This window comes from Leuciscus leuciscus, assembly GCF_965113295.1.
Source record: "Leuciscus leuciscus genome assembly, chromosome: 6".
Taxonomy (NCBI): Eukaryota; Metazoa; Chordata; class Actinopteri; order Cypriniformes; family Leuciscidae; genus Leuciscus; species Leuciscus leuciscus.
In genome coordinates this window covers 4,215,556-4,241,157 of record NC_138730.1, presented here as the reverse complement: position 1 = coordinate 4,241,157, position 25,602 = coordinate 4,215,556, and the positions used below count along the sequence as shown (strand labels likewise).

The 25,602-nt window shown below is 39.5% G+C and overlaps 2 protein-coding genes and 1 long non-coding RNA gene across 3 annotated transcripts in view; 2 read left to right on the top strand and 1 right to left on the bottom strand.

The window, feature by feature from the left end:
• Nucleotides 1-25,194, top strand: part of LOC309501907 (uncharacterized protein) — a 427,051-nt gene extending 401,857 nt beyond the window's left edge. The window contains exons 24-31 of the mRNA XM_082174163.1: nt 12,386-12,559; nt 12,829-13,002; nt 13,220-13,393; nt 20,263-20,436; nt 20,836-21,009; nt 21,180-21,341; nt 22,701-22,793; nt 23,388-25,194. Of these exons, the coding sequence (XP_082030289.1) occupies nt 12,386-12,559; nt 12,829-13,002; nt 13,220-13,393; nt 20,263-20,436; nt 20,836-21,009; nt 21,180-21,341; nt 22,701-22,755 (1,087 nt within the window). The 3' untranslated portion in view covers nt 22,756-22,793; nt 23,388-25,194. The remainder of the gene's footprint in view (nt 1-12,385; nt 12,560-12,828; nt 13,003-13,219; nt 13,394-20,262; nt 20,437-20,835; nt 21,010-21,179; nt 21,342-22,700; nt 22,794-23,387) is intronic.
• LOC309502093 lies at nt 8,145-8,722 on the bottom strand. The gene is made up of 3 exons (XR_014207147.1): nt 8,557-8,722; nt 8,428-8,476; nt 8,145-8,314 (listed from the first exon to the last, which is right to left on the bottom strand). It is a non-coding gene; the product is annotated as an uncharacterized lncRNA (long non-coding RNA).
• LOC309501925 (uncharacterized protein) lies at nt 13,810-20,252 on the top strand. The gene is made up of 2 exons (XM_082174216.1): nt 13,810-18,791; nt 18,990-20,252. Exons 1-2 carry the CDS (start codon nt 16,883-16,885, stop codon nt 19,787-19,789), a joined length of 2,709 nt encoding a protein of 902 aa, XP_082030342.1. The 5' UTR covers nt 13,810-16,882; the 3' UTR covers nt 19,790-20,252.
• Nucleotides 25,195-25,602: the final 408 nt, after the last annotated feature.

Below are 25,602 nucleotides of genomic sequence, written 5' to 3'. Positions count from 1 at the left end.
AATGACGGCGTTTCCATTAACCGATGTTATGCGACTAAAACGTCCTTTTTTCTCTCACAATAGTCATTTCAAAAATCACGGCAACGGACGTTGGTTTATATAATATCACAGCCACCGCATTAGACATTATTATTATTATTAATGGAAGGAGACGTGGCGTGTTATCCAAGCATTAATGGCAGGGAAAGACCCTTGTACTGCGAACGACACATATAAGGAGTTTCTGGGTGTTTCGCCCTCATTTCTGCTCCGAGGTTTTGATTGTGGCATTTCTTTGAGATTTAGAATCCAGTATTCCTATAGGCTAATTATTGTTTCTTTCATAAATTTAATAAAGAACTCTGTCTCGTATTCTGTCCAAACGATCCATGTAGGCTACTTTTGTGAATCCGTGTATCATTCGTTCAGTCGTTTTTTATTTAATATTGAAAGTATAAAAATGAGAAAACAGTTACTTTTTCGATTTTTCATTTTTTCCAAAAAAACGAAAAACAAGAATTCAGCTTGATTTTTCATTTTTCGTTCTGAGGTAGAAAAAATAATAAACAGCTTGAATATTCGATTTATACACATGGGCGGGAATGAAACGCCCCTTTCCTCTGATTTGTCAGCCGAAGATTTTCCTCAGTTCTGCACTGCAGAATAAGAGTCCTCCGTTGTGCAGATTCTTAACGCGTTTATTGGAACTAGGCTACATTTCATCTTTTTTTCATCAAACAACCAGACACAGGGCTTATATCTTCTGTGTAGATATAAATTCACCTACGCTTTGCATCAGCTGGGTATGCAGGGTAAATGACGGCTGTTAAGCCTACCATGGTCGCCTCACCCAGTAATTATTTTATTTTTTTAATAATAAATGAAGATATAAATCAATATAATTAGTTGTAAATTAAATATTTTTAACACTAATACACAAAGAAAAGAATAATGCATTGACTATAACGCATGAACTGTCATTCAGACTGACTATCTAACAACCGGAGGACAGAGAACAACAGATATATTAAAATACATACTCTTCTGAGTTTTATTATGTAGGCCTTGTGTTTTATTAAAATTTATTAATTTATATCTCAAAGATGTGCGCTTGCGCGCAGCGCACGGTCATGTTGAGAGGGAAACAAACGCATTTTATTATTAGCCTATTCAGAAATAGTGTAAAAGACCGTAAATAAAATACAACATTAACATTATAAACACTATTAATAACATATAGGCTATGTCTATGCGTATTTTATTTCCCCTTACTGTAGCCTATGTCAAATCCTTAAATGAATGGTATTCAGAAAACAACAAGAATGAAAAATAAGTAGCCCGTATAATAAAAATATAGCCTAACCTAATAACTTATAATAATAGCCTATTATGTCCTTTATTGAAACTGAAACTGTACGGACATTGGTTTCGCGCATCTCTCATTCTGTCCAAGGTTTCCATATTTGCAATGTAACATTTGGATGCTAACTAGTAATGTAAAGAAGGCTTCGCACTTCAGTCGAGTCCCAATATACACGTATATGCTAAATCATCATGTTCACAGCAAGGGAAATGAGTTTGGAATAACAGCAAGTAGGACTGTGCAGCACAGCCTTTATATTGTACAAAAGACCAATTAAATTAAGCAGAATAATTTTTATATATTTGGTTGACTGTGTTTTATTTTAATAATGAATAGGCTGCGATGTCAAGTTAGCAATGCCAGAAGTGAACTGATAATAGCCTAGATGTTGTGTGAGCGAGCGATGCGCCAGCGCCATTGTTGCTCAGCAGGGGAAATAACTTAATATTCTGTCGTTTAATACTCTGTCATTCGAAGCAGTACAATTTATATTTTTATTTGTGTACATTCAAAATGACTACAAATGACCTTTAAAAAATAAAGAAAACAACATGATGCGCTGCGTCTCAGACTCCTTGAACATCTTTCTGGCGCACACCAAAAATGAACCAAAATAGAGTGAATAGCCTTCTGACGTGCCTACTTTTGAAAGTCAACATTTAGATTATTTTAAGTAAAATGCATTATATAGTCACTTAGGATTGATTAAAACACAGCGTGGTTCATGATAAAAAAAATATATAACTTTTTTTGATACCGACTTTACAGTTCGGAAAATAGCAAACCCCTGGCACTTGAGAACTCTGGTCTACACAGAAGAAAGCCCTGTCTAGTCTATTCCCCAGTACGGGTTGTGTCGAGCCATTCGTTAGTCTGGTTGATGGAAAAAATATGAAAAAGTTGCAATAAACGCGTTAAGAATCCGCACAACGGAGGACTCTTATTCTGCAGTGCAGAACTGAGGAAGAACCAGGAAGAACTGATGACGGGACAGTTTGATCTTCGGCTGACAAATCAGAGGAAAGGGGCGTTTCATTCCCGCCCATGTGTAGAAATCGAATATCAAGCCGTTTATTAATTTTGCTACCTCAGAACGAAAAACGAAAACGAAAGCTGAATTCTTGTTTTTCGTTTTTTGGGAAAAAATGAAAAATCGAATAAGGAACTGTTTTCTCATTTTTCTACTTTCAATATTAAATCAAAAAACGACTGAACGAATGATACACGGATTTTTGTGTCCATTAGTTTTTCCTTTTTTTAACCCGTAATTGAAAAATTAAAAATGAACGGTTGTTGTCTTTTTAAAACGCAAAGTTGAACACCAAAATTTTAATTTGAACTGGCTACACCAACTGCTGCGCAAAAAAGTAAATACCGACGAATTTTCAGATTTTTGCCCCTTTATTAAACATTTAAAATATTCACAAATTAATATGGAAAACATGTCGATTTTACTGGTTTTCTAAGGCCAAATTAGAACCTGGAATTGATGTTTTTCCCGCAGTGCTGAATGAGAAGAGCCATTAATATTATTAATAAACTATTGTTTTCTAAGTGTCGGCTAAAATCACATTTCCATCTCCGCTGTTAAGCAGATGCGCTTTTAGAGAGAAATGCACCTTTCATACGGATTGCATAATCAGAAGGTATTAGCTTTCGATTCGAATTTGTTCGTTTTAAAGTGGACATTTCAAGCTTTAGCCTACATATGCTATATTTTGTTTCAGGGACGTGCACAGACATTTTGAGGGGCAGGGGCTCAAGTGAAATAAAGGGCACTTCTCATAATTACGAATTTTTTTTCTTTTTTTTAAACAAAAAAGTATATATATTAACGCAACTCTGACTTCCTTTAAAAAAAATTAATTAAAAAAGTTAATTAATTTTATCTTCCTCAAACTCACGCAATTGTTTCATTTTCAAAAGATGTCTACAAAATAATCAGTTCACACAGAAACCATGGTCTCCTTAGTAAGTTATTCACTAGGTTTATAAGCAGCAAAGGAAACCATTCCACAATGTGCATGTTTTGAAAACATTTCTATGCTACTAGTTTCAAGTATATATTTAGAATAACCTAAATAACTGCATCAAGCAGAGGGGCGTGTTTTACTAATAATTTATTTTTGCACAAGGCACTACATAATTTTAATTATTTTGGTGTTATCAGAATACTACGGAAGCGTATTGCATTCACTTGAGAAAAAAAAATCTACTCTGTTTTTCTGAATTAACGAGTTAATTATCTCAGAATTACTAGATAATTTTTCATAAAAAATTTTTTTTATTCTGTTTTTCTGAATTAACGAGTTAATTATCTCAGAATTACGAGATAATTTTTCATGAATAAAAAGTTTTTGCTCTGTTTTTCTGAATTAATGACTTAATTATCTCAGAATTATGAGATAACTTTTCATAATTTTTTTATTTTTATTCTGTTTTTCTGAATTAACGAGTTAATTATCTCAGAATTACGAGATAATTTTTCATGAATAAAAGTTTTTGCTCTGTTTTTCTGAATTAATGACTTAATTATCTCAGAATTCTGAGATAATTAAGTCATTAATTCAGAAAAACAGAGCAATTTTTTTTAAATGAAAAATTATCTCATAATTCTGAGATAATTAAGTCATTAATTCAGAAAAACAGCAAATATTTTTATTTAAAGAAAAAAATATCTCATAATTTTGAGATAATTAAGTCATTAATTCAGAAAAACAGAGCAAAAACTTTTTATTCATGAAAAATTATCTCGTAATTCTGAGATAATTAACTCATTAATTCAGAAAAACAGAGCAAAAACTTTTTTTTCATGAAAAATTATCTCGTAATTCTGAGATAATTAACTCATTAATTCAGAAAAACAGAGTAGATTTTTTTTTCTCAAGTGAATGCAATACGCTTCCGTAGAATACATAACACTTTAAAATCAACACAAATATTCACTCTAAACTGAAGAGGGCTGTTGCTGCTATTTTGTTAACTTTACTGAAAAAATCACTGCAAAAATTATTGACAAAATACAAAAATAAATTTTATTACTCACTTATTTTATTACATGGCTTGGTTGAATTCCAATGTAGAATGCGGTCTGTTATTTCTTGATAACAGACCGCTGTGCGGAGTATAACAGACCGTTGCCATGAAAAACAGAGCGTTGCTATGGACTCACAGGATTCTAACCGTAGAGACGGAGCGTACTATTTTCTTTAGCGGAAGCAATACAATCGGGAACAATCGCGCTTCAGAACTCCTGACCTGATATTTAGATATACTATTCTTCAATAAATATATTTGTTTGACAGGGAAGCTGTGCGCAAACAGGAATATATATATATATATATATATATATTTTTTAAAAGCACCCCAGAACAAAGGGCACTTTCTCTCCAGGAATAAAAAGGGCAGGTGCTCAAGCCCCCTTTGATGTCTATGTGTGCACGTGCCTGTTTTGTTTCAGTTCTCGCGCTCCAGTTTACGGAGATCATGAAAGTGCGTCTGATTGTTTTATTTTATTTTACAAAAGCACAACGTTTTCTTGTTATTGTGAGTTTACACAAATAAAAGTAGTAGAGAATAATGTATTATTATTTTCTGTATGACCAGAAATGATAGAGTATTTTAAGTTGTTTCCACTGTTGATAGGCAAATGCAAGTGTTCGCGCCCGCGCCTCCGTGCCATGCAGTGCGCGCTCCACACTCAGCTTTGTTCCTTTTTTGCATAAAAGCGTCTTCTAAATATAGCCTATTAAATGTTATAATAAAATAATATAAAATTATTATTATTTGCGTAGCTATACATGGACCTCAAACACACCGCGTCTTCTAAGTCAGATGACTGTAAATGCGCAAAAACTGTTTCCATTGCAGTTTTGCGAAATATTCCTTTTTCGAATTGCCCTCATGCGAGCATAAAAACTTTTTTGCGATAAACGGGAGTTTTTGCGAAATTGACGTGTTTACATTGTGCATATTTGTAATTCGCAATTTCAATTTGCGCAATTTGAAGGGTAATGGAAACGCGGCTAGTGTCTCTCCACAACTTGCAATGCGCATAAGCCGCGTAACCGCAAGGCGACTTCGCTGCTTCGTCTTGATCCGATTCTGCTTTTTCTCCGGTGGTGGTAGAGCTGTCTGGACATCTGAGGCTTCAGGCGTTCCTGATTCACCATCGTCCGTCGTGTCTGGCCTCTGAAAAAAGCTTTTACGGCTAGTCTGCCTGGGCCTGGCCATATTTGAAACGTCTCACTCAATCGTTCATTGTTTAGGTCTATATTACAGCCGTTTTAGGCGTGCGCTTTATTTGAAATGCAGCATGCAATGTTGTTTAATAACTTTCAAACGGTAGAGCCTGTTCCTTTATAACATAGCCAAAGGTCGGTGTATTTTTGCTTTATACATTTTAGGCTTATTCTCAAATTCAGATTGTGTTAGGGGGGCGGGATTATTAGGCAATTTTAATCGGACAATTTGACCGGAGAGATTTAATTTTGTCGGACATTTCATTTTTTTTTTCGGCCAATGTCCGGCAATTACCGGACAACGGAAACCCTGATGTGTGGTGAGCTACGGTTTCAGCCATTCATTGAAGCTTGCCGTTCTCACCGGGTTTTTTCAAAATGTCTGAGGGTCGCATGAGACAAAGTGTCTACGAATTGTATGACAAGAAGAAAGAAACAAGACCAGAGTGTTTTGGGGAGAATATTTCACACGCTGGTATGCGCTAAAAGCACAGGTTGGGCTTCCCACTGATGCCTCAGTCGCGAAGTTTCTACTCGACAGGTAAAGTTTAGCATGCTATTTGGAGAAATCCATTTAAAATCACTGCTAGTAAAAGTTAATGTAAGCTAATGATTAGCGATGCTAGCCCTGGCACAAGTCACGCACCGCGCAGACACGGTAAACATCTCAATTTGTCTAAAGTAGCCTTATGACCAAATGGTAAAAGGTATAACGCTGAAATGTTCTAAAACCTTGTGTGTTAATTTTTGATAATTCCAATGTGTTCACCATAGTATTTATTACACAAATCCAACAAGCTACTTCTCCATTGCAGATCATGTCTTAAGTCCTCACTCAATCGATCAGTATAATAAGGAAATAAAACACGGAAGGGCATTTGACATTTTGTCTTGCATGAATGTTTTTGAGTTAGTTTATAATTTGCAACATAATAGTGCAAATCTTCTTTTGGAAAGTAGGCTTGTATGAGCCATGCTGACAGCAACTTGTAAACAGAGCATGCATGAGGAGAACTAGGCTCGTGCATGCTCTCTCGTGCACACGTTTAATAGGCGTTCCCTCTCGGGAGCAGGTCGAGTGTTGCGCATGTGCATTTATTCAAAAAGTGGAGAGGGCGGTTCTTTTCTAAAAATCGGGAAAATCCTCCACTATACTTTTAAGGTGTTTGAAGGGCAAACAAATTGAATATCAGTAGCTTTAAAAGCATGTCAGTGGACAGTAGCATAAATTATTTGTCAAGCAGAAAACAGATTCTTAAACATGAGAATCAGGATAAATGTTGCAATGAATGATCCACACTACACAATTGAAATGCAGAAATTTTATGCTTATTGTTGATAAAACACAATCACTTATTCCAAACAGGAATTAGAAATGATTCAATGATTATTTTGCATAGATGTTGCATTTCAATCAAACGCCAATGCAATCCTTCTGTGTCCAGAGGCATATGAGCAATATGTATGAGCATCAAAGATCAGTTTCAGCAACGTGTTTCTTTCCTGAATTAATCAATGTTTTTGGACTAATCAGTTCAATTAATGGTTCAATTGCTCACTCATAAAGACAGTCACGTGTCGCCCCCTTCTGGCTTAATGATGCAAGTTGCACAAACACAGACAAGTGGAGTAATACAGTGAACAGTCCCAGTGCTGATACTGGTGAAATATGCAAACACATTCGAGGTATACAAATATATATTTATACAATAATACTATTATGGAAATATATTTAATAGGTGCTTGTGCTATTAAATTGAGCTTATAGTTTCCACTGTAATAGTGAAGAACATATATCTGTGTTAAATATGAATCCATTGTAATAATGATAATCTCACCCTGGGCACAGTGTGCAATACCTGCTCTTCCTCTCTCATCTTCATCACATTCTCTCTTTCTTCTTCTCTCAGTCTCCTCATCTTCACCTGTATATCTTCCCTTCCCAAAGCTGAAGCGTGAAGCGTCGCGCTGGAATTTGCGCTCGACTCGCAGCTTCTGTGAACATAAAGCCATACTTTGATTTGATTGGTCATCTCAAACATTTTGACATTGACGAGTGTTGTTAGTCCGCTGAAGCAGCTCAGATGAGGTCGTTTATCGTGGTGATGTGCAATATCATTACAGCACCAAAGTAGAGTTAATATTAGCCAATTATTTCACAACCTTCATTATATAGACCAGGGGCCTGTTTCAGAAAGGAGGTTAAATGAAAACTCTGAGTATGTTAACCCTGAAATGAGGGAAACTCTGGGTTTTCTGTTTCAGAATGGGAGGTATGTTAAACCTGAGAAAGCAGAGTAAGTCAAGCCCGTTTCTGAAAGAGAGGTAACTTATACTCAGAGTCAGTTACCATGGTAACTTACTCTGTGAACCTAACCTGGTTGGGAGCAGGTTTTCTTAGGTAGACCCAGAGTTTCTTTTGGTCTCCTCCCCTTTTTAAAGAGGAAGCGGTGTTTAAACACCTCAGTACATTTTTATTAATAAAATTAATATTTTATTTATAAATAAAATATTGCTATTTTTACTGCTGTTTTTTTCAAATCTTTTTAATAAGATGAAGTCTAAATAACTCCTTAACTGGCAACTGAAAATACAGTAGTAGATTAGAGTTACATAATGTAGTTCTAAACAAATTCTACAGAATTAAACTGTGGCATTTACTGAGAATCACTGAACTGTGTTCATCTGTGCACCAGAAGTTGATGGACCGTCCTCCTGCTGTTCTTCCACACTCTGGGGGCGGGAGGGGGAGAGATAAGAATACCCGTTTATACTTAGATTCTATAGGCTGCTCCACATAAAAATGTGAATGTTTGATGTGTAGACACATAATATTAACATTACCTCTCTGTAGGCCTCTCTGTGGCAGCAGAAACTCTTCATCCCCATCGTCCTGTGAAGATGAGCATTTGGTCGAGTACACTTTATAACACTATTTGTCATATTTTCTGGTGTATTGAGTAGGCTACTTACAACTGCCTGGGGTTCTGTTGGGACAGGAGGCTCCAAAAGACAGATATTGCCATCAGAATCTGTTGGGACCAACAAAAAACCCAACCCAAAGTAAAATAAATGGAAATATCAATAATAATAAAAAATAACACATATGTAAACCTCTTACATTTTATGAAGGCCCTTGGATCTTCGGGAGTGACTGGCTCTGAAGTCCCTCCGGGAATTCCCTCAGCCAAAAATGCTGCTGCACTGCTAGACACTGATGCTATTTAGTTATTTAATATGTCAAATGTAAAGTCAGGTAGCATAACACCCATGATGCTCAAGCCTTACTTGATTGAATTATGTTTTTATATTTCATTTTCTGCTGCTGCTGCCAAGTTCTTTTAATATCTTTAGAAAGTCTACTTATTACTAAATCCCATATCAACCTCAACCACTTGAACAATACAAGGAGAGACAAGAAACTGCACTTTTAATGCTTTCAAATAAACAATATACAATTGCATGAATTATTCTTGAATTGACCAAAGTGTGTAGAGGGAGAAGGTTACATTAAAAATATACCTTTTAAAAACTGTATGTTAAACATACAGAATTGTTCTATAGTCTAATGCAATTACATCAGATTTTACTTTAAATTACAGAAGAATTAAGAGTAATCCCTTTAATTAAATTACAGTATTTAGATTACTTGATAATTAATTACACCCATCACTGTATAATAGTAATTAAAATGTAAACGTACGCATTGACTCGAGTAACTATTTTCTCCCTAGCTAACTCTCTGTCCTTCGCTGCTGGAGCCGATATTTAAAAAATAATAATAATATGTGTTCGTACTCTCCATATGCTTGCAGAAGCTCATCCAGTTCTGCTGGTGAGAAATATGCAGACCTCTTTTTGCCTGGCGCTGTTGCCATGGTGACTCATAATATCTGCGCTCCATTGATAATGGCTTTTTATAGTTGTGGTGCACGCGCTTAACTCAGAGTCAGTCAACTCGGAGTTGATTGAACTAACTCATTTCAACTGTTCTGGAACCGAAAACTCAGAGTTTCCCATCTCAGGGTAAGTCAACTCAGAGTTCAAGTTTGAACTCAGAGTTGGTTGAACCTCCTTTCTGAAACAGGCCCCTGAGATGGCAAAAGTACTCTGTTCCCGTACTCAAGTAGAAGTACAGATACTTGTGTTAAAAAATACTCTGGTGAAAGTAGAAGTACTGATTTAACTTCTTTACTCAAGTAAAAGTCTTGGAAATTTACTTAAAGTATAAAAGTAAAAGTAGCCTTGCGAATGACAACCATTTTTTATGCAAAGCTACCTGGACCACACAAATGTTACTAGAGTGCAAGCTGAGAAACTTAAGTGGATTTGGAACAAATTTTCTTTATATGCCATTGCCTACATTTTAAATGGATGTCTGTCAATAGGCCTAAAACATCACATAGCCTATATGATTATTGTGACAGAGACTGGGACTCCAGGTTAATGAGATTCTGACTGAGTAGCAAGATATGAATTCAATTGTGATTCTGTGAGAATTCACAGATCCAGTTTCTCTTTTTTAATCTTCCCCTTAACATTTAAAGGAATCTACATGTAGGCTATGTAATGATTTTTTCACGAATGAATGCCGCCGAATCTGTCGAGTCGTCTTGTAGTGATGGGTCAAGTGCAACATATATTCACATCCAATTGACCGTTCGCAAAGACCCAAACCATTCCCTTCCGTTCCCTTTAGTTACTGTTGCTATGTCCGACAAGCAACGCCGCTCTCACGCCACACCATGTTCTCACGCAGTGAAAAATACATCGCGGAGCAGAGAGGACACTGACAAGGCGCTGACAGACAGGACAGACCAGGTTATTTTTTATATGAAACAAATTCTCACCTTTCAAATTTAGTAATTTTTTAAAGAAATTTAAACAATAAATACCGTTTTGTGGCTCTTTAATGTGTCGTGACAGATTGCTGTAGAGCCTCAGATAAAGCTGCTCGTGAACCGATCATCTCTTCCTTCTAGTTAATTTATAGCATCAAATAAACATGAATGAACATAAGAAGGCAGTAGCGCGGGAAGGGGGGTGGTGCAGCCCCCTCGTCATAGCATCAGCACCCCCTGGTGGGGGGCTGTGGACTAACATAATATTGTACTTAAAAACGTGAAATAAAGTGGGCATCAATGGACAGCGTTAACGCTCTTATGCCTAATGTAGTGAATGTTCAAGCTACGGAGAAAATGAAATAAAGTTTGAATTTGTCATGCTTTGTTCCGATCAGGCATGTGAGCGGAGATCGAGCGCATTTCTGAATATTCTGCTCCGCTCGCTCATTCCGCTCAGGGTCGCTCGCTCAACCCAGAATAGCAGCTGGTACCAAAATATGTGGAATAAGGGCTGCCTCCGACTAAAGTTTTTTCCTAGTCGACTAGTAGTTGTTCAGTTAAGCCATTAGTGGAAAAATCGCCCCTTTATATTAATTTAATTACTTAAATAGGCTATACAGGATAATGAGCGTTTAAGTAATATAGCCTTACTCAAGCGCACGACCGCACGCATAAAGCTTGCCACAAAGAACCGGCAAAAGTAATGATAATGAATGTATCAAAAATAGCAAGGAGACATTTAATTGTTTATTAATAAACTGGTGATTTCTGTGTCGCTACAAAGATGAAGTTGACGATGCGGACTCGCCATGAACGCCAGAGAGAAATCTTCCCGGTCTACTGACATTTGTTAAGACATCTGCTTAAAACATTACCATGCTCATGATAACTTTCATTAACTCTACAATAAGTAAATCCACTTCACCAGCTAATTACTCGTGGACAGCGATGCCATAGAAATATACAGAGCGACCGCAAAAAAAGAAGTTCAAAGACAATATTCTAAAGATGCTGCGCGCTTGTTTCTCTGGCATATAAGGTCTAAACACGTCGAAAAATGACCAAGATCTGGACCGCAATGGTGTGTACGGCCCTGCATGAGGGCTAAATATACACACAGACACTATTAAGCACACAAGAAACACCTGAACACAATGAACCACATTTGTCCCAGTGAGCAAACCAAAGGTGACATTGACACGAAAGAACCTTAAAGTGTCATGAAACCCTGTTTTAGCTGGTCGTTCACATCTCAGAGCTGGAGAAGTCTGAGGAAATGTGTGTGTAAAGCTGTGGAAAAGTGGGAGTGTAGAGGGCGGGAAAAGGTGAGACGACAACTAATAAAACACAGACTTGCAACATTATACAGACACATGAATATTAAAATATGACTGCAGAGGGAAAAAAATAAATGGATCTGAAGGCACCTTGATGCATTTTAAAAATATAACAGAGTCGCTCAGAACCGGCTGCATACAGAATCGTTCTCTCCAGCCCCGGCAGCCAATCACACACTCCGAAAGCACGCTTCCACCTCAGAGACCGTGACGTCGCTTCCACTTTAGTTTTCAGCCCGGAAGAACCAAATTGCTCAGAAAAACACAAAAATAACCAATTTCCACTTATTGGTAATACTTATGAGTGCTTTTATTATTTTCAGTGATGTGCAGCCTGTACATATCTGTTCACATCTAAAAAAAAAAGTGTTTTAGGGGGTTTCATGACCCTTTAAAAATGATATGAAATTAATGTGTAAACTAATATAAATAGATCAAGACAACCTTTGTATTGTTACAATGTTGGTAGTATATTTAAATGAACAATGTGTAGTCTTTCTCTGTGTTACCTGAACCTGGATATCCCTGTTTATTTGTCAGCAAAAGTCTGCTGGATGAAGCTAAACACGTTAGTTGATCATCATAAATCTGAGTCATTTTCTTTTCTCTCTCTGTCTTCAGTCTGAGTGGATGCAGTATTACAGAGAAACAGAGTCTCATCCTGACTTCAGCTCTGAAATCAAACCCATCACACCTGAGAGAGCTGAACCTGAGTGTGAATAAACTAGGAAACACAGGAGTGAAGCACTTATGTGCCGTACTGAAGGATTCACACTGTAAACTGGAGAGATTGAGGTCAGTCACATTCACATACAAGAATCAAAATGCTTAAAATCACATCAACAGTTTAAACTAAAACACTTTATACTCAATATCTCACAATGAGTCTAAATTCACATTATATTTCTGCAAACATGTTCACCTTAGTATTTTGTGATCTGGTGAAATAAAGATGAAGATCTCTCTTTCTCTGTTTTATTTGCTTATGAAGATTATGTGACTTTACAGAATAAAGAGTTTTCTTTTCTCCTGTCTTATTTTCTGCTCTCTCTCTGCTAATGTAGTTTAAGATGCTGTTATATGACAGATGAAGATTGTTCTGATGTGACTTCAGCTCTGAAATCAAACCCGTCACACCTGAGAGAGCTGAAACTGAGCAGGAATAAACTAGGAGACTCTGGAGTGAAAAACCTCAGTGATCTACTGATGAACCCACAATTCAAGCTAGAGAAACTAGAGTTAGTATCATTATACTGTACAGCAATTACAGTGTGACTGAAGTTTATTTATTTGAAGACAGCAGGGCTTATGTTTCATTGTTTATAGCAGTGCACTTTCTGGGTTTTCCCAGTGTGACTGGGTTTCATTACAGACTATTGGAAACTAAATGCTGCTGTAGCTCTTCAAAAAGATGATCATCATAGATGTGAACTATTGTTATTTCTCTCTCTTCAGTCTGAGTGATTGCAGTATTACAGAGAAACAGAGTCTCATCCTGACTTCAGCTCTGAAATCAAACCCATCACACCTGAGAGTGCTGAACCTGAGCTGGAATATACTTGGAAACACAGGAGTGAAGCACTTATGTGCCGTACTGAAGGATTCACACTGCAAACTGGAGAGATTGAGGTCAGTCACATTCACATTAGAGGTCTGCTACCCGACCCGAGCCCGACGGGTCCCGAAAAATGTGCGGGGTTCGGGTTAATGTTTAATGAACAGCCTCGGGTTCGGTTCGGGTCGGGTTCGGGTTTGTAACTAAGAAAAACTAAATAGGCTATATATAGTTTGCGTGCCGTGTGCTTTGCCTGCTTGCTGTGTTGTGGTGACCGGCACGCGAGAGAGAGAAAGTACATGCGTGCGCAGATTGGCTACACAGACACACAGGCTCTCTCTCTCAAATATATATATATATATATATATATATATATATATATATATATATATATATATATATATATCAATGATATAATATATAAATGATATAATGATAAAATAAATAAAATAATAAAAAAATAAAATAAAAAATATATATATATATAATTTTTTTTTTTTTATTATTATTTTTTTTTATCATTACATCATTTACATCACAAAACTGTTTTGCGCATGTGCTACCGCTCTCGCAAGCTATTTCAGTCACAACACAGACAGCAGACGACAGCAAGCAAACCATAAGTCTGATAAAGCAAAAAATTACTGAGGGAAAACTTATGACAGTTCCAAATGATGCAGGAAAAGCTGCAATCTGGAAGCATTATGATCTTGTCGTTTCAACCAGTAAAGAGCCCAGTGGTTACGTGCAGTGTAGAGCTTGCAAAGCTGTCTGGCGTATGACAGCAAAAAGACAGGTACATCTTCTCTACAGCGACACACTGAACGTGGATGCACTCGTCCAACAGCAGGCCTAGTCGCTAGTAACAACAGACAGTCATCTCATTCAGACTATCTATCTCCAACAGCCAAGTCAGTACCAGCTTCTGTAAAATCTAATGTAACAGAAAAATGTGTGGAGTTTTGCTGTCGGGATATTAGATCGTTTCATACGGTTGCTGGAAGAGGTTTTATTAACCTAGCGCAAGACCTAATAAATGTGGGGGCTGCATATGGCCGTGTCTCAGTGGACAGTGTGTTACCTGATCCCACAACCATCTCTCGGAGATGCAAGGAAACCGCGGCCTCCAAAAGACAGGCGCTGGTCAAAGAAATATCAGAGATCATGTCTGATATTAGTGTTGGGATGACCACCGACATGTGGACTGACGATTATCGCAAGATCAGTTTCTTAACTATCACTTGCCACTACATCACACCTGATTTTTTGCTTCGAAGCAGAGTCCTAACAACAGCGATGTTCCCTCCTGAAGAAGCAAAAACCAGTGACAACATACGGAGAGAATTACAGAGACTGCTCGTATCTGTACTAGGATTTGATGCTTGTGTTATGAACAAAGTCGTCTGGGTCACTGACCAGGGATCAAACATGATTGCTGCACTCGCGCCGTATCATCGACTGGATTGTCAGGACCATGTTTATAACACAGTTCTCAAACATGCGCTTGATTCTGCCGAACTACGAGACAGCGCACCAGAGGTCACACAGACTTTGCTGGCAGCAAAGGCACTTGTGCGATATGTCAAGCAAACGGGTATAATAAGTCAGTTATCAACAACTGTCAGGCAAATGTCAGACACCAGGTTTAGCACGGTGTTCCTTACCTTGGATTCAATTAAGTAGGTGTACGCTGAGCTTCGAGAAAAACTTGAAAGCCGAGGGGAGAGCCAAAAAATCTACGAAATATCTCCAGATGTCTTGGAGTTCCTGCTGGAATTTCTTCGCCCATTTTACCAGGCTCAGAGGGAACTAGAGGGTGACCAGTACCCCACACTTAACCTGGTTGTTTTGTGGCACGAGAGGCTTAAGCGCCACTGCAGACCTGTGGCGTCAGACAGTCCTCATCAGGCCATCATTCGTGAGCGGCATCTTGAATGGCTGAACCGCAAAATCAAAATCCAGACACTACATAAGATTGCCATATTCCTTTGGCCAAAGTTCTGTCAGCTCCGCATACTGTCTCTCCCTGACAGAGAGGATATCCAGCAAGAAGCCAGGCGTCGGATAGCCAGCTTTACCACAGGCAACGAGCCAGCTGAACGGGTGGCTGAACCGGCCACTAAACGAAGCATGATAGTGGGTAAATGTGCCCCTCGGTGAAACCGCAGATGAAGTTACGCAATACTCCAGCCGCAACCACGACATGGAAGAAGAGCGGGATCTCTTGGGTTGGTCGAAAAACAACAGCGGTGTTTTCCCCTTATTGTCAAAACTGGCCCGTAGTATCCTCAGCATCCCTGCAAGTAGCAGCAGCAGCGAGAGAAACTTCAGTGCAGCTGGACTAACTTTCAATCAGAGGAGGACGGCGCTGAAACCATCAACTGTCGACGGCGTTCTCTTCCTTCATAACTCATACTGAGAAGGATATATTTGTGTAAATAGTTTTGCAACACTGCGTGAACTTTTTAAAGTTTAAAGTTTGAGTTCCAGAGAAATGTGTGACTGGTACACCTGTTCGACCACAGCAAAGTTACGTGATTGGTACGTTTTTCTCTTACTGCTGTGCTTATAGGGCCGCTGCGCCTACATGTATTTGTTTACCGTTTCAAGCAATTATTAAATACAACATATTGCAAAAATGGTATTTGCTGTGAGAAACAGAGTGGACCTCGGGTTCGGGTCGGGTTCGGGCTTAACATGTAAATGTAATTGTCGGGTCGGGTCGGGTCGGGTTAAATGATCGCGGGTACGGGCCGGGTTCGGGCTTCAGTTTAAAGCCCGTGCAGACCTCTAATTCTGGGACCAGCGACAAGCATACTAGAGGCACAGCAAGAACGCGCAAGTGTTTTTGCCAGAATACTCTGTTTCCCTGTTATTTCAGCGTTGTATTTTAGTCAAGCCTTTGCTACTAGCAGTTTGGAATTGCCACATTTTCGCGTTATTTACACTTAATTGCCCGACCGAAACAGCATCTGTAAGAATAGATATAAATAGAGGAATTTCAGATCATTCCAGCAGGACCAGCGACAAGCATACTAGAGGCACAGCAAGAACGCGCAAGTGTTTTTGCCAGAATACTCTGTTTCCCTGTTATTTCAGCGTTGTATTTTAGTCAAGGTAAGCCTATCTTCGATCCTCTTGTTATTTTGTATTTTTAACTGCACATAATTCTGTATTTTAGTTAGACGCGTTGGCACAATTAACAACAGCCGCGAGTGAAAATTAAAATGATTGTTACATTTGCACTTAAGCCTTTGCTCCTAGCAGTTTGGAATTGCCACATTTTCGCGTTATTTACACTTAATTGCCCGACCGAAACAGCTGTACTCACTCAAGCGGTGAAAGCATTATCCGTATATCTGTGTAATTTGCGCGCTGTCGCGGAAGCGTCAGCGGAAGCGTTCAGCTCTCGTGTTCAGCCTCCTCGTGTGAAGACCGACTCGGGAAAAGACCAGCGACTCTACCTGCGCGACTCCACCGAGCAAGAACACCAGAAAGGCACTTAAGTATCTCCTCTTCCCTTTCTCTTCCCTCTACTTACCTTATTGTTCACCTCAATCAACATGTGCTTTCAATACATTCCTGTTATCTCTCGGCACCGTCCTTTCATCACGCGCAATAGGCAGCGCAATACTGCCAATCTGCGTCCCATCCTCACATCCTCACATACTCCTCTCTCTCTTTCCATGGGTCTATGGAATTGTCAGTCAGCAGTCAATAAAGCTGACTTCATTCCAGCCTTTGCATCTCATTCTACTCTTAGTATCTTGGGGCTGACTGAGACCTGGATTCGTCCAGAAGACTCAGCAACCCCTGCTGCTCTCTCTAGCAATTTCTCCTTCTCCCACTCCCCTCGCCAGTCTGGGAGAGGTGGGGGTACAGGGCTTCTCGTTTCTAACAATTGCAAATACTCCACGCTCTCTTCTCTATGCAACAACAACTCATTTGAATATCATGCTATTACACTTACAACTCCCATTAAAATCCATATTGTAGTCATTTATCGCCCCCCAGGTCAGCTGGGTAACTTTGTAGATGAGCTGGATGTGCTGCTGTCCACTTTCCCTGAGGACGGCACCCCACTTCTAGTCTTCGGTGACTTCAACATTCATCTCGAAAAGCCACATGCAACAGACTTCACCTCTCTCCTAGCCTCTTTCGATCTCAAACGACTCATCACCACAGCTACTCACAAATCAGGCAACCAACTGGACCTGGTTTACACACGCAACTGCACCACAGAAAACATCCTGGTGACACCTCTCCACGTTTCAGATCATTTCCTCATTACTTTCAGTCTACAACTCTCTACCCCTGCACCACCACCCCCACCACCAGTCACTTTCAGACGAAACCTGCGCTCACTTTCCCCCTCCCATCTTTCCTCTGCCGTGTCATCCTCTCTTCCCCCACCCTCACAATTCTCATCTCTGGATGTGAATACCGCAACGGACACCTTATGCTCCACTCTAATCTCTTCTCTAGACATTATCTGCCCTCTCTCCTCCAGGCCAGCACGCGCTACTCCCTCTAACCCCTGGTTATCTGAGGTTCTTCGGGAACACCGGACCGAACTCAGGGCAGCGGAGAGGAAATGGCACAAATCAAAAGACGCATCTGACCTGAGTATGTATCAATCTCTCCTCTCCTCCTTTTCTGTTGATGTTCATGCTGCAAAATCTTCATACTTCCACAACAAGATCAACAGCTCCTCCAACACACGATTACTCTTCAAGACATTCAACTCTCTCCTCTGTCCACCTCCACCACCTCCCGCCTCCTCCTTAACTGCTGACGATTTTGCGACCTTCTTCACCAACAAAACAACAGCTATCAGCAGTCAGTTCTCAGCTCCACACACACAGGAACCCAGACCGACCCCTTCCACAGCCAATACCCCTCTGTCCTCCTTTTCTTCGCTAACCGAGGAAGAAGTATCTACACTTCTCCTCTCCAGTCACCCTACCACCTGCCCGCTTGACCCCATCCCCTCACACCTTCTACAAGCCATCTCTCCCACACTTCTACCATCACTCACACACATCATCAACTCATCCCTCCACACTGGCACCTTCCCTACAGCATTCAAGCAGGCTCGGGTTACTCCACTGCTCAAAAAACCAACGCTAAACACATCATTTGTAGAGAATTACAGACCTATCTCTCTCCTACCATTCATTGCGAAGACACTTGAAAGAGCTGTCTTCAACCAACTAACATCCTTCTTGTCTCTAAACAACCAGCTGGATGTCAACCAATCTGGCTTCAAGAAAGGACATTCAACTGAGACTGCATTACTGTCAGTCACAGAAGCCCTACGGATCGCAAAAGCTGCTTCCAAATCTTCAGTCCTCATTCTCCTGGATCTGTCTGCTGCCTTCGACACGGTGAATCATCAGATCCTTCTGTCCACCCTCTCATCACTGGGCATCACAGGAACTTCACTCCACTGGTTTGAGTCCTATCTCACAGGTAGGTCCTTCAAGGTCGCATGGAGAGGTGAGGTAACCAGAGCACATCAGCTGACCACAGGGGTTCCCCAGGGTTCAGTTCTTGGTCCCCTCCTCTTCTCCATCTACACCACATCACTGGGACACATCATACAGGCACACGGTTTTTCCTACCACTGCTATGCTGATGACACACAGCTCTTCCTCTCCTTTCAACCAGATGATCCCACAGTAGCTGCGCGGGTCTCAAGCTGTCTGGCGGACATCTCCACATGGATGAAGGAACATCACCTGCAGCTCAACCTGGCAAAGACTGAGCTTCTCGTCCTCCCTGCCAATCCATCTCTACAGCACGACTTCACCATCCAGCTAGAGTCATCATTAATCACCCCATCAAGATCGGTCAGAAATCTTGGAGTAACGTTTGATGACCAGCTGACCTTCACAGATCACATTTCAAAGACAGCTCGATCATGCAGGTTTGCACTGCACAACATCAGGAAGATCAGGCCTTTCCTAACTGAGCATGCAACACAACTTATCGTCCAGGCCCTGGTCATCTCTAGGCTTGACTACTGCAATGCTCTTCTGGCTGGACTTCCAGCATGTGCAACCAAACCCCTACAGATGATCCAGAATGCTGCAGCTCGTCTTGTCTTCAACGAGCCCAAGAGGGCCCACGTCAGTCCTCTGTTCATCTCTCTGCACTGGCTACCTCTAGCTGCTCGCATCAAGTTCAAGGCACTGACGCTTGCTTACAGAACTATCACAGGCTCAGCTCCCTCCTACTTTCACTCACTCCTACGAGTCTACATCCCTACCAGACACCTACGATCGGTCAACGAGCGACGTCTCGTGGTTCCATCACAGAAAGCCACAAAATCACTTTCCAGAACATTCTCATTCACAGTTCCATGCTGGTGGAACGCTCTCCCCACCCTCATCCGGAATGCAGAATCCCTGACAACATTCAAAAAACAGCTGAAAACCAATCTCTTCCGTGAGCACTTAACCTTATAGAAAAAAAAAAAGAAAAAAAAATTTCCTTTCCCTTTGAAACATCACTTATCAGGCTTATGCTACTCTGAATAATACCTGAACTTCGTATTTTGAGCACTTCCTGCGTTGTTGTTGCTTTTGCCTCTTTATGATGACTCGCTGAATTTAGTCCTAATTTGTAAGTCGCTTTGGATAAAGGCGTCTGCTAAATGACTAAATGTAAATGTAAATGTAATTCACATACAAGAATCAAAATGCTTAAAATCACATCAACAGTTTAAACTAAAACACTTTATACTCAATATCTCACAATGAGTCTGAGTTCACATTATATTTCTGCAAACATGTTCACCTTAGTATTTTGTGATCTGGTGAAATAAAGATGTAGATCTCTCTTCCTCTGTTTTATTTGCTGATGAAGATGATGTGACTTTACAGAATAAAGAGTTTTCTTTTCTTCTGTCTTATTTTCTGCTCTCTCTCTGCTAATGTAGTTTAAGCTGGTGTGAAATGACAGATGAAGATTGTTCTGATGTGACTTCAGCTCTGAAATCAAACCCGTCACACCTGAGAGAGCTGAAACTGAGCAGGAATAAACTAGGAGACTCTGGAGTGAAAAACCTCAGTGATCTACTGATGAACCCACAAATCAAGCTGGAGAAACTACAGTTAGTATCATTATACTGTACAGCAATTACAGTGTGACTGAAGTTTATTTATTTGAAGACAGCAGGGCTTATGTTTCATTGTTTATAGCAGTGCACTTTCTGGGTTTTCCCTATTGCTCACATTTTTATGTGTTTTTATCTAGATAGTAATTGTTTAATTTCCAGCATTTGATACAATGTACTGATTGTGTACATGCAGAAATCTGCCTTTTCAACAGAGAATAAAGAAGAGATACATCAAATAAATAGTTAAAATGAAAGAGAAGAAACAGTGTCTTCCAGCACACAGAACTAGTGTGACTGGGTTTCAGAACAGACTATTGGAAACTAAATGCTGCTGTAGCTCTTCAATAAGATGATCATCATAGATGTGAACTATTGTTATTTCTCTGTCTTCAGTCTGAGTGAATGCAGTATTACAGAGAAACAGAGTCTCATCCTGACTTCAGCTCTGAAATCAAACCCATCACACCTGAGAGAGCTGAACCTGAGCGAGAATGAACTAGGAAACACAGGAGTAAAGCACTTATGTGCCGTACTGAAGGATTCACACTGTAAACTGGAGAGATTGAGGTCAGTCACATTCACATACAAGAATCAAAATGCTTAAAATCACTTCAACAGTTTAAACTAAAACACTTTATACTCAGTGAGTCTAAATTCACATTATATTAGTGTAAAATTCTTTACATTCATGATTTGTTTGTAAGATAATATCTCTTCCTCTGTTTGTGTCTTTCTAGTCTATATCGCTGTGGCATTACAGATGTTTCTTCTTTAACTCAGTCTTTGACTAACTCAAAAGCACTGCAGTTTTTAAAAGAGCTTAATCTGAGACACAATAATATAGAAGACTCACAGCAGCGGCTCAGAGGCGTGATACGAGACTCAAACTGTGTCCTGAGGTGAGGAAACATCACTGAGATATTAAAGAGATCTTCATTTACCTCTGATATATGAACAAACCTTTCAAACATTCGTGAAAGGAAATTATTATTAAGCTTTATTGCAACAAAGGGTTTGTGTGAGAACAAAATGTGAAGTTATTGAAATGTTTAACACAAAGGAGGAAAGAGAACAAAAGCTCACTGTCTCAGCTTTATACATCAACACCTGCTTTATTAACTGTGTCAGTAGAAGTGAATCATTTCAGTGTGAAAACAGACTTGGTCAGATTGTAGGAAAACGCTAGCCTAGAAATCTAGACGCACCCTAGCGGCAGCAAAATGTATTTTGCAGCCAGGGTAGTCTAGCAACTCTCCATAGACTTTCGATCTGCAAAAACCTAAATTGGGTCAGGCAAATCACGTCGTGTATAGAGTATGCGGGGCGGGCTTTACATAATGATGACAGAGTTGCAACGGTTACCTGGCTGCGACTTGAAAACAAAGAATGGCGGCTGCTGCTGGAGAACAGTCTTTCGAATCGGCTTTGTCCGCGACTCTGGAGGACTTGGAGTTAAGTTTTTCTTTGAGAAAAGAGCAAAGAACGGCACTTAAGTCATTCTTAAAAAAGGAAGATGTGTTCGTCGTTTTGCCGGCCAGATATGGCAAAAGTTGAATTTATCAACTAACGTTAGCTCCGCTGTTGGGAAAACGCTCTGGTTGGTTGAAGCGCTGAGGGTGCAGAGGGAATTTGAAAGACAGCCATTTATCCCGCCCCTCGGATTGAGCCGGGTCTATGGTGAGTTTCCAGACCTAACATCTTGATGTAGGTCTGGCTTGCCAGGCTAGGAAAACGCTGCACTCCTGCTAAAATCAGTGCAGTTCCAGCTTCAGCTCACAGCGTCCAGCTCACATGAGAAATGTCTCTGTCTCTTGTGTGTTTTTACTGTGACAAGCAACACTTCACACTACTTTACACTTACTTTACTCTCAGTGATTTACTAAGAGCCTACAAACATGTTTAAACTAGAGGACAAACGGCTTTAACTAAAGGTTTGTGTTTGAACTCAAAATAACATTTGTATTTGCTCCCTGTGGTTTATTCCATACGCCGTACACTCATTAGTTTCTCCTTTACAGAGACTCAATAGGAGTCGCACCGACACACACACACAAACATATGAACATCATTCAGGTTTTACATCTATTATATTATAAAACACAAATATCTGTGCAAGATCATGTAAAGTCGGTAATTAATCTGATTACAGGAATTCAGTTTAACTTATTCTTACTAAAAAAAACAGTAATTGAAATATAATTATTTTCTCTTCTGTTCCACTGAACACGGATTGTTTTCTCTTCTGTTCCACTTTACAGAGATGAATATCAGTTGACCAACGTCAGCGGTGGATTGTTTACATCATGGTTTTAAATCTATGAAATGATCATGAGAGGAGCAGAAACCATCAGGTGATCCACAGAAGAGTCTCACTACTGTCTATGAGGAGAAATAAATGTGTAAATGTGTTTCATACAGGTGGAAGAGACTCAGACTTCACAATTAAATAAAGCAGCGTGTGTGTTAGCATGCGTATTAGAAACATGTGATATTGAATGATTCATGTTGGTTTATTATTCAGCCAAATGATGGTTTAGTTGTAATTAAAGGTGGAACAGAGGAAGAAGCTCAGATGAGTGTCAGCAGAAATCTTCAGTATCAGGCCTGCAAATATAATAATGTTTGGATTGAACTCATCCATAATTATTAAAATATTTCTAATCATGAACGTGATTGTCAAGTATAGCACATAAATGTTTCAAAAGATATAAAGTTTACATGTAACTTTTAAACATTTACGTTATCTCTCTAACATTTTATACACAGAATATCTTTATTGTTATTGTTTTATTGTATATGAAGTTAGTTATGTGTGTGTCTGTTGCTGATGCACAGATCTACTGTATATTGTCTTTGTTCTGTGGATGAAGTCTCTTCTCCTCTACAGAACGACTAAACATGTTTACCAGTTAACAGCATTTGTGTGTGTTTCACTCGCTCCTCAGATAGCAGACGGATGTGGGCCACTTCAGGCAATGATGCGGCACTGCAGGCCTTCTTATGGGCCGGATGACTAATCTGGGTGTAAACCAAATATGGCCCTCATTCTGACCCATACAATGTATTGTTGACTATTGCCACATACCCGTGTGACTTGTGACTGGTTTTGTGATCCAGGGTCATATGTTGCAGCAAACGTGACCCAGTTTTGGCAAAGATGAGGGACTATAATCACTGTGAATCTGAATATGAACCTAAAGTGGCCCACACATGACACAGCAAATATGGCCCGATTACATTGCAACATATCTGGACAACATTTGACAAATGAATGACACAGTCAGCACTGGCTAACCAGGGTGTGAGCCTTATGGCACAGTAAGCAACGTGTGTGTGTGTGTGTGTGTGTGTGTGTGTGTGTGTACTGTGCAGCACAAACACAGACGTGCACTAGCTCTTACAGTCAGTTAACTTATGTTGTACATGTTGGTAGAGTGTCTGATTGAGATTTTTTTTTATGGTCTTGGAACGTAACTGAATATTTGGTGATTTTGAGTTGCTGTGTGTAAAAATCTTTGCTGTGGTTTCAAGCAGGACATATTCTTGGGTCAACATTATTATTTTTTCATCTTGGAACACATTTCCTGTCCAGAAACCCTAACCCTACACATAACTTTCATAAAACATTGAAGTTTGAGTTTGAGTCTGCGCAGTACGCTCAGCCATCAGGAAGTGAGAGCTTCTAATTGACTTCGCTTTTCTCCGTTGAATCCAATGGGGTCGCTGTGTCCAGTTTATATACTGTCTATGGTGTGTGTACACTGATAGAGAATAATGTGTTCGAATTTTAAAGATGCGGCGCTGCGCGTCCGGTGTGCGATCCCATTTAGGCTTCTACTTTGTGGTGAGATCTGCTGGTATTTATCTCATTTTCCTGAAGAACCCCTAGTATCGAAGTAGCTAGGTAGTCTTTTGCTGTCAGGTCAGAATAGGATTAAATCCTCACTAGCTTGTTTAACCTATACCAGTAAATCTAGGAGTATCCCTACACTCTCGTGAAACAATAACAATCATTGACAACTATAGGCACATTGATCAAATTCATGCTTACCCTCCAGCAGAATCTTTCCTGGATCCTTCGTTGTCCTTGGTCTTGCAAAGTATAATATAATGCTCTGTCTATTACTAATAGAACTGTCTTTGTAAGCTGAAGCTTATCCAATCTCAACAGGGCAGTCCTGAGTGGATATTACACAGGCTAATTTACCTTGTATGCAGTTCAAGCAATAGATATATACAAATAACTTGTTCTCATCTGAGGTTTCCAAGTTAGGATAATACAGCAGAGTAATATGAGCAAAAATTATTTCAGTTAATAAACTGAGCTAGAAGAGAACTCATTTCTCCCCAGGGATGCACACGACATCGAAATCAAAAATGCTACAACTCAAAATCAAAGAAGCAGTCATATATACTGTATATAAGAAACCGGTTACATTTGTTCCTAAGCAATTTCTTGGTTTTTTACTCAGAGGAAATAAATCATGTGACATCAACCTTGTTTCCCATATAGGCCTATGGGCATTATTACGTCCTTTCCGTCCTCTGCGCTTCGGGCCTCTGTGTAAGTGTGTGTGTGCATATGTATCTGGAAGTGTATATGTAGGTCCAAAATATCTATCAAAATTCAAATAATTCACTACAACTTTGATAGAGATAAGTTAAGTCAAGTATAGTTGATCTCTATTTTTATTTATTTATTAATCAACATGTATTAGGCTAAATTCAAACTGAAACAAGCTTTATGAACTGTTTATTAACCCAGTCATTGCTTACTCGTGGATATGTTCCCATAGTGTGTGTTGTGGAGTGTGTTCATCATCTCAGAGAGTTTGTGTGTCCACATCTCCTCCTGCTGGACTGATGTGACATCACGTCATCTCTCCTGTGGCTCATGCAGGGATGAACAACTTCATATTCTTGATGACTGTGAACAAGGATTATATTGTTTTTCATTCAAGAATGATGGCTCACGAGCGTCAAGCATGTTTTATCTTCAGTTTACATGTGCTTTATATATGTGCATTGATCATATGTTTGTATGTGTATAAAAACCGCATCTCTTTAGTAGACTTGTATTAAACGACTGATTGAAATGCAGTAGTTTTGGGGAAATGGAGGAACAGAAAACACTAGCTTCTTCTGCATGAGCACTAACTG